This window comes from Euphorbia lathyris, chromosome 2 (genome assembly GCF_963576675.1).
Source record: "Euphorbia lathyris chromosome 2, ddEupLath1.1, whole genome shotgun sequence".
NCBI lineage: Eukaryota > Viridiplantae > Streptophyta > Magnoliopsida > Malpighiales > Euphorbiaceae > Euphorbia > Euphorbia lathyris.
In genome coordinates, this window is record NC_088911.1 from 21,720,899 (window position 1) to 21,729,613 (window position 8,715).

General features: G+C 35.2%; 2 protein-coding genes across 3 annotated transcripts; one reads left to right on the forward strand and one right to left on the reverse strand.

The window, feature by feature from the left end:
• Positions 1-473: 473 nt before the first annotated feature.
• LOC136217223 (probable polygalacturonase) lies at positions 474-4,029 on the forward strand. Of its 2 annotated transcripts, XM_066003819.1 has the most exons (6): positions 474-1,042; positions 1,533-1,850; positions 2,061-2,181; positions 2,267-2,441; positions 2,590-2,660; positions 2,959-4,029. In XM_066003819.1, exons 1-6 carry the CDS (start codon positions 1,025-1,027, stop codon positions 3,654-3,656), a joined length of 1,401 nt encoding a protein of 466 aa, XP_065859891.1. In that variant the 5' UTR covers positions 474-1,024; the 3' UTR covers positions 3,657-4,029. The 2 variants fall into 2 exon arrangements, with proteins under 2 accessions (XP_065859891.1, XP_065859890.1); XM_066003818.1 differs by lacking the exon at positions 474-1,042 and having other exon boundaries at positions 1,434-1,850.
• A 1,489-nt stretch (positions 4,030-5,518) lies between these two features.
• On the reverse strand, positions 5,519-8,205 carry LOC136220246 (protein S-acyltransferase 18). The gene is made up of 9 exons (XM_066008043.1): positions 7,953-8,205; positions 7,676-7,789; positions 7,256-7,582; positions 7,080-7,148; positions 6,925-6,996; positions 6,705-6,833; positions 6,532-6,612; positions 6,291-6,446; positions 5,519-6,198 (listed from the first exon to the last, which is right to left on the reverse strand). The coding sequence occupies exons 1-9, from the start codon at positions 7,992-7,994 to the stop codon at positions 5,698-5,700; spliced, it is 1,491 nt and encodes a 496-aa protein (XP_065864115.1). The 5' UTR covers positions 7,995-8,205; the 3' UTR covers positions 5,519-5,697.
• Between the last annotated feature and the right edge of the window lie 510 nt (positions 8,206-8,715).

The following is an 8,715-nucleotide window of genomic DNA, read 5'->3' on the forward strand; positions in this document are numbered from 1 at the left end:
ATATAAATATTATAATAATATAATATTAACGAATAATAAGAAATAAAAAATAATTTATTTAATAACCGATGAAAAATCGAAATCAAATCGAATAAAAATATTCAGTTATTATTCGGTTAGGTTCGATTTTATTTTAGATGCTATTTGATTTTTAATTATTTCAATTTGATTCGGTTTTTATATCGAACTGACTGTTGAACGCTCCTAATTCCATCAATTTTGATTAACCAAATGGAGTAAATTTGATAAATGTAAAAATTAGCTGATTTTTGTTTCGAAAACTGCTAATTCTAATTAATACATGTAGATTTTTATTTTCCTTGAAAAGAAAACTATGAAAATTCGAACCATCAGGGAGCAATTAATATTATTTTTTAGGTTACATCGGAGCAATTAATATTTGATTGTGATTGTTTAATGGAATCGGGTTAGTGTTGAGACGGAGTTTACAAAGGGTTAAACAGAACAAAAAAAATGTTAGAAAAGTCACGAGAGAGATAGAGACAGAGAGAAGAAGAAGTGTTCATCCTATTCCCATGCAAAGTTTCCAACTCAAATCTTCTCTCTTTATCCCTATTCCCTTTTCAATTCAATCAATCACTCACTCCAACAAACAGAATCGAATCAAAACTCACTCTCTCCTCTTCAATTTCATCCAATTTATTTGATTCGGAATGTAATTTCAAAGAATTATAGAGGTTAGTTAATGGTAATGGAAGAAGAGCAGCTGGTGAAGGAACAAGGGGGACCCTACTGCTTGATTTTTGGCTGGCAGTAACGGTCACTGTCAATGATTTTTCTTCTTTGAGTGGTGTTGGTGCTTCTCTTCTCTTCTCTCAATATCTAATCACTAATTTTACTCACACTTGCTTTGGGGGAGATCTTGATCATCAAGATCCCTTCCCCTTTCTTTATCATCTTCTCTTCCCTTTCTGTTTTTCTTTTCATTTTGAGAGGATTTCTCGCAGCGTTTTTTTTTTCCCACCTGCCTGCCTTCTTAAGGGAAACTGCAGATTTCAGTCATATGAGGAGATCTTTTTCTGTAAGTTACTTTTTCCTTTTCTGTTCTTTTTCTGCATTCCTTTATTTATGGAGTTTATTTTGAATCAGATTACCAGAAAAATAGCGTAGGCGAATCCGTTAATTTGCTTAATTCAGTCATTGATTTCATAATCTGTTCTGTTCACAATTCAAATCTAAATTTGTTGCGATCTGATTAAACATAAATAATGTTCCGACTTTTGACTATATTCCTCTTTTTGGCAAAATGTAGCTCACTGGTTGGCTTTTTCAGCTATTGCAATTTGAATTGTGGTCACTGTATGCTATTTCATTGGCTAGTTTATGAGTCTGTTAGGTGATCAAGGTTGTGAGAATTGGTCAAGATATAGTATAGATAAGTAGTAATAATCTTTGTTCAGCAGAGTTCATGAGGAAAAAGGGGAAATATGAAAAGAAATGGAATGAAATCCTCACTTAGATCTATGTTTGTACTAGTCAGTTACGAGTTTTTCCCCCTTTTGTCCTTTCAGCTAGTGGATTTGCTTCTGGTCCTTGCACTGTTCAGTGATGTTCCATGGCTTGTCAGGGGGAGTTCATATTGCAAAAGGGATAACTCGGCGGACATTCGGCCTCACAGTGTTACTATCACTGAATTTGGTGCTGTTGGAGATGGGGTCACCCTCAATACCAAAGCATTTCAAAATGCCATCTTCTACCTCAATTCCTTCTCTGATAAAGGTGGTGCCAAGCTGTTTGTCCCAGCAGGCCGATGGTTGACTGGCAGTTTTGATCTCATTAGCCATCTGACATTGTGGTTAGATAAGGATGCTGTGATACTTGGATCTACGGTAAGTTATTCCTTTCGTGCCAAAGGAAAAAATGCATTACAGAATAGATTGCACCTATTAGTTGTCTTTCTCTGAAGTTTAAGCTAATTAATACTCCATGGAGTTCATATGCTAAGTAGTGCGGGTCGGCCAGTGCTTTATCTAGTCTCTTTCAGGTCATATAATGATATTTTGTCTCATAATATTTATACAAATTGACCTTCCAAACAGAACTCAGATGATTGGCCAGTTGTTGACCCTCTGCCTTCATATGGCCGTGGGAGGGAATTGCCTGGTAAGAGGCATCGGAGCCTCATTTATGGTCGGAATTTGACAGATGTTGTTATAACAGGTTGGTAATGTCAATGGAGGATATATTTTCCTTGTTTGTTTAGTTTTCTTTAATTACATCACCTACCTGTTTTTCTCCAATGCAGGTGATAATGGAATTGTTGATGGCCAAGGCAGCATCTGGTGGGGATGGTTCCGAACAAAAACCCTGAATTATACCCGACCCCATCTGGTTGAGTTAATGAACTCATCTGGGATAGTTATCTCAAACTTGACATTCATTAATTCACCATTTTGGACGATCCACCCTGTTTACTGCAGGTTTGTTTCCTCCAAATGGATTATACTGCAATTCTCTTCCTTTTTTTTGATGCACTAAAAGTTTTTATGTTACTTTATAAAAACTGTGCAAAAGTGAAACTTCCATGAATTAGGGGGTAGAGTTGAGATTGTTTTTCTGGATGAACAGCAATGTCATTGTCAAAAATGTTACTATCCGTGCTCCTCTTGATTCACCGAACACAGATGGGATTGATCCAGGTAAGCTTCTCTGCTTGGTCAGAAACTGTTCCTTTGCAATTTTTAAATTCTAAGTGCAGTCGTATGCTATGAAGTTAGATAGCGAAAGCAGCATAGTTGCTTATGCTGTTAGAGTTCAAAACAAAAATTATATAGAGAGCACCATAAATTCTGCAGTTGTGGTTTAAACAATAGCAATAAGTTGTAATTTCTCATAATTGTTCTTTCAATTTCCCAATTGCATCTAATGGAAGACACCAAGAAGTTCTAATTACATGCACCAATTTGCGTTCTTACCGGTTCATTTGGATGCATTCAGATTCTTCAGATGACGTTTGCATCGAGGACTGTAACATCAGCACTGGTGACGATCTAATTTCAATCAAAAGCGGGTGGGATGAGTATGGCATATCGTATGGTCGCCCTAGCAGAAACATTACCATTCACCGGCTCGTTGGACAAACTCGATCAAGTTCAGGGATTGCAATTGGAAGTGAGATGTCTGGAGGTGTATCTGACGTTCATGCTGAGGATCTCCTATTCTACAATTCTAATACAGCTATCAGGATAAAGACATCACCAGGAAGAGGTGGCTATGTGCGAAATATTTACGTATCAAATGTAACCTTAACTGATGTAAATATAGCTATAAGGTTTACTGGTCTTTATGGGGAACACCCAGATGAACAATATGATCCAAAAGCTCTCCCAATCATCGAACGAATTACCATCGAAGATGTTAAAGGAAATAACATCAAGTATGCAGGCATTTTAGATGGGATAGAAGCAGACTCCTTTCTTGACATCTGCCTATCCAACATCAGTTTAAATGTAACTTCAGAGTCTCCATGGAACTGTTCAAACATTCAAGGTTATTCTGATTCAGTTACCCCGGAAACTTGCGAGCCACTCAGGGAGGGAATCTACCCTCACCATTCTTCTGATTGTTACCATCTTTCAAGTGATTTGCTGAATTCCGGTAATCGAAACAGAGGTATTCGGCTGCTATCTTGGTAAAAATTTACGAGGAAGATTAGTAATTTTTTTGGTGGTGAAAGTCACCTTCCGTTTGTGAATGCTCAACTTAGTCCCAATTTTGATTCTTGCCATTTCTCAACATATCTGCTTATTGCCATGGAGAAGAAATGTTTGCCTGACATATAGAGTCTGAGTGAATTTTCTGATTTATTGTTGTTGACTTTTCAGAGTATTGAGAGATTATTTTTCATGTAACTTTGAGTGAAGTAACAAATAAGCCCCAAGATAGAATGAATTTATGTCTTCAATCTCCCTTCACACTTTTTCTGTATTTGTTTCATTTACTTTATATTTTGTTACAGTTACATTTTTGTTATATATTATTCTTGTTTATCATATTCTTATTTATTCACATACTCTTCAACCCTGTATGTATTATTATTTGATACTATTTTCATCTTCTTGTGGACTAAAAGAAAAGGCATCCCAGCCATGAAAAAGAGATGGTTTCTGTTATTATTTGCTTCCACAGATTGAACTTGCCATTGATTGTGCTATATATATTTTCTATGCATACAAACAAGGACTAATTAATGAGAATGTATGGGATTCCATGTAGAATTTCTCCTGTCTGATCCATTTAGAATAGGGAAATTTGCACAGAATTCAGATTTGAAAAATTATTTACAACTATGTCAAGTAATGATTTTAAATTATGTCAAACTAATAAAATCAACGTTTTTAATATATTTTAAGAATTAGAATTTGTAAATTATGAATTGGGTGTAGAATTTAAAAATTAGGTTGTAAAATCATACTTTATCTGTAATATATAGAAAATAATAATATGATTTAATTGTAATTTTATAGTTATTTATGATATTCATGTATTTAACCTAGAGAATAGGATGACTGTAGTGTAGATTGAAAGGGCTCAAAGGAGACCATTCTTGGCCCACTAGTGAACCATATATTCGAGAAATTTTACAATAGTTTCGGCCCAAATGGATTGGATCAATAAAAGGACCAATAGTTTCATAAGTGTATTCAAGTCTAAGATGATCTTCAATAAAATTAAAGTGCTTTTGACCTCTTACAAGCCTCTTATAAGTTATAAGAGAAGAGTTGTGTATAGATGTGAGATGCTCAAACTCTCTTTGTTAAGATTAAAAAAGTTGTGTTATGATGTGGAATTCTCAATTTCTTTTTGTTAGAATCAGAAAACACACCTCTCAACTATTTTTTTCTGCTTTCTATATTCTTCTTCTTCCCTTTGTGTTTGCTCCGTTTTAATTATTTTTTTTTATGAAAAACTTCATCATGTATTTATTTTGTTTACTTCTTCAAAATATTAAAGCTTTTGGCTTCTCCTGATTCATTTATTCTTGCTCTAAATTTTGAATTCTGAGTAAAAAGAAGAATACGAATCTTGGTGAATCAGGTGTGGCAAGTTAAACTTTCATTAAGTATGTTCAAGTCCAAAATGATCTTCAATAAAGTTACAATGCTTTTGATCTCCTATATGCTTACAAAACTCTTCTATTAAATAAGAGAGAAGAGTTGAGTTCAGATGTAAAATTTTCAATTTATCATTGTTAAGATCAGAAAACACTTCTCTACACCTTTATTTCTGTTTTCTATTATCTTCTTCTTCCTTTGTGTTTTCTCCTTTTTGTTTGCTTCTTCAAAGTATTAAACTTTTGGCTTTTCATGTTATGTTTTAGATCCACTTATCCTTGCTCCAAATGTTGAATACTGAGTAAAAAGAAGAATAAAAATTTGGTGAATCAGGTCTGGCAAGTTATGTTATGCATGTAAGTTAGGGTGCTTTTGTTAAGTGTGTTTAAGTCCAAGACAATGCTTTTAACCTCTTATTATACCCTTCAAAATGCAGCCAAAGAAACATAACGAAACTAATGCAACAAAAATTTAGACATAAAACTTTTGGAAATTGATGTGAATCAGTTAAAAAATGGAACTGATTAAATATAAATAGACAATTGTTACAGTATTGATATATATATCAATCAATGAATTCTTCTCAAAGGTTGAGAAAATGTAAATTCAAGCATGTTTTCATTTATCTGGGAGATTCCTCATAAGCGTCTTTCTTTATCACAGAGCATAAAACCTGTCTAGAAATATACGTTTCAAGCTCCTTGGAAACCTCTGTCAACTTCAAGTCAAAACTACTTCTGTACTTCTGTTTCGGTGATGGAACAATGCCAGACAACATAGCTGAGGAGCCAGAAAATCGTCTTCTCGGACTCGTAAACGCTCCTGGTGATCCTTTTGAGATAAGAGGTGTTGAACCTGATCCTACAACACTGCTCATATACTTATCCGGGTTCATCATAGGTCCAACTTTTGTCTCCAACGGTAGTGGCCTTAATGAATCTTGTTGGTCTGATGGCTTCTGCCTCATCAGCCTTTCTCTAGCCATCTCAGCTGCCATTAGAGCTTTCTCTTTGCTGAGGTTTATCAGCTTCCACGGATCGATACTTGCACGAAAACCTTGCTTCTTGTTTATGCTGGAAGGTTGGGGATCTCTATCTATCCTAATGGAAAGCTTTACTGGGTCCTGAAACATAAATGAACCATTGCAATGAAGTTAGTTGATTTGGTTCTCTTCCTAAAGTGGAAAAAATTTAAGTCTTTTCGCATAATGTATACCTGATTTCTTCTGCAAATAAACCGAGAAACAAATGTTGATCTTTTAGGTGAGTCAAGATCAGAATCTGAAGAGAAATCTGAATCATCAAATGGGTCTAGATGCATTGATTGGTTCTCCTCTTTCATTGCCATGATATAGTCATATGTTCTCATTCCCTGAATAAAAATAAGTTTTTCTTTACCTAATCCAACAAAAAAAAGCATCATAAACTTAATTTTCTTTACAAGGTAGCCTACTTACCTTGCGTATGAGAACAACATGAAAGAAGAGAAGTTGTCCCATGGCTGCAGAGCTATAGGCTGTCATCAAAACCAACATAACCTGTAACATTTGTATGAAATTAAAACAACGATGAGGAATGGATTCTTTTCTTCTTCTTCCAAATAGAATATGATATCATAACTGCACATTACCGATATTGTTGCAAGAACACCTCTTGGGAATTCTACATATAGCTTCCTCTGTAATTCCCTCTCTATCCCTTTCTTATCTGCAAAACATCTGACGAATATGGCAATTGCAGTTCCTCCTTCTATGATTAACTGTACCAGTGAGAAATTAAGAAAAAAATTGAGATATCTAAATTTCTTGCAGAAAAAAGAACAGTAACTTTGGTCTCTGAAAGCCACTTACCATTAACAAGACAGATATCATTAGGAGGATGAACGCTGTGTAGTTCCTTTTGCCAACACAATTGTTCAACCACTGGATCACATAACAAGTAAATCGGTGTATTTTAGTACAATTCCCTAAATTAAAGTCATGAGCAAGAAAAGCATAAAACTTACCCTGCAATGGTGGTCAAACCCTTCAACACACCGGTTGCAGGTCCTACAGTGCTTACTGTGCTTCTTAACCTGAGAAAATCATATTGCAATCAGAAAGAAATGGAAGAAGATATCCTGTTTGGCTATTAAGATAAAACATGAGATATGGACACAGCAAATTGAGGTGGATTTCGGACCTCAAAATCACACAAGGAGCAATAAGAGATCTCATCGTCTTTAGGGTTAGGTGCAACTGAATCATCCTTGAGGAGAAGAGGAAATGGGAGTAATGGCTCCATTTGCACACCGGCCTTCAATGGATCTAGGTACTTTCTTCTTATAAAAGTCTTGAGGATTTTCCTTTCTAGCCTTCTGAAAAAACTCACAACTATTTGACTCATGATAAATCCATAATTAAATTTTGGATTCCCATCGGATTTAGCTTTTTTCTTCTTTTTAAAGCTGGTTTTATCAGTGGGATCTATGGCTGTGCATCTAGTAAACAGAAACATAACTGAAATTGCCTGAAAACAGAGTAATGAACCCTCGGTTAGCTTTATGTAAATCGAATCAATTGATAACGAAAACACAAAATTTGAGCTTGTTTGACGCATTACCACGAAGGAAAAAATTGTGGTGACTGTGATTTCTGCGGTTCTATCCCCTAGGAAGAGCCCAAGGAATGTATAGAAGGCCACAACAAGGAAACTAAAAACTGCCATTCCTACTATCTGCAATCGAACAACGAAAATTGTACCAATTAAATTCAACATTTAGGGATTTCATCACATGGATATTTAATCATTTATTCATTTCAATCAATCTCTTGCAGGAACTATGTATAGGATTTCAGAATCACTCAATGAGAAAGCAGAGAAAATAAAATGAGTTTACCTGTAAAGGATGGAGAGGACGTTGCCAGCCATGGCGCCTCATGGTTTACTGTGAAAATCTGATTGCAGCTTTTGGATCTGAGGAACTTCAACAATCCATAAGATGATTAAAAACAAGGAAAATGAAAAGCCTCGAGCAATAGGAGAGTTCAGAGCTGAAGTTGGAACTTGTTAATCTGCTCTCTGTCTCCTTCTCTTCTTGAAGTTCACGCAGAATAGAGATGAAGGACTCTCTAACGGTCGAGTTGCGAGGTTTTGAAATTTGAACGGTCATTTTCAGGTCTATGTATATCCTACGGCTCACACTTAAACAAAAGGGAAACTGCGGGTCCCACTATAATGGCAACTTTCATAAACCTTATCTGCATGGTCATATCTCTGGGCCCTAATTTGTCAACGGTTAGGATGCAAAGGCACAGCCCATTTGCTTTTTCTAAAGTGAGTGAAAACGGAATGGGCTTATGGGCCTATATTCTTAGGTCTCCCATTAAGAGCTTTCCAATAATTATTAGGACAATTTATATAGAGGTTGACTCTTGAAAAACTATCTATAATTAATAATGCATGCTATATTATATTTACAAGATACCTATATTCTTAGGTCTCTCGTTAAGATACTAACTCCATAAAGTTCATGCAATCTAATCATTTTGTCTTAGATCATCACATGATCTACTTGCACACATTTTGCTATAACTCTCTCTATATGAATCTAAATTCACTGTTTCTTGAACCTTCTAAAACTATACATATATGAGTATAAT

Coding starts and splice junctions, on each gene's coding strand:
- LOC136217223 (XM_066003818.1), top strand. CDS start 1,449: ATGAAAAGAAATGGAATGAAATCCTCACTTAGATCTATGTTTGTACTA. Junction 2,182..2,266: donor GACAGATGTTGTTATAACAG/GTTGGTAATGTC, acceptor TCTCCAATGCAG/GTGATAATGGAATTGTTGAT. Junction 2,661..2,958: donor CACAGATGGGATTGATCCAG/GTAAGCTTCTCT, acceptor GGATGCATTCAG/ATTCTTCAGATGACGTTTGC.
- LOC136220246 (XM_066008043.1), bottom strand. CDS start 7,994: ATGAGGCGCCATGGCTGGCAACGTCCTCTCCATCCTTTACAG. Junction 6,613..6,704: donor GTGTTCTTGCAACAATATCG/GTAATGTGCAGT, acceptor CAAATGTTACAG/GTTATGTTGGTTTTGATGAC. Junction 6,447..6,531: donor ATGTTGTTCTCATACGCAAG/GTAAGTAGGCTA, acceptor ATTTTTATTCAG/GGAATGAGAACATATGACTA.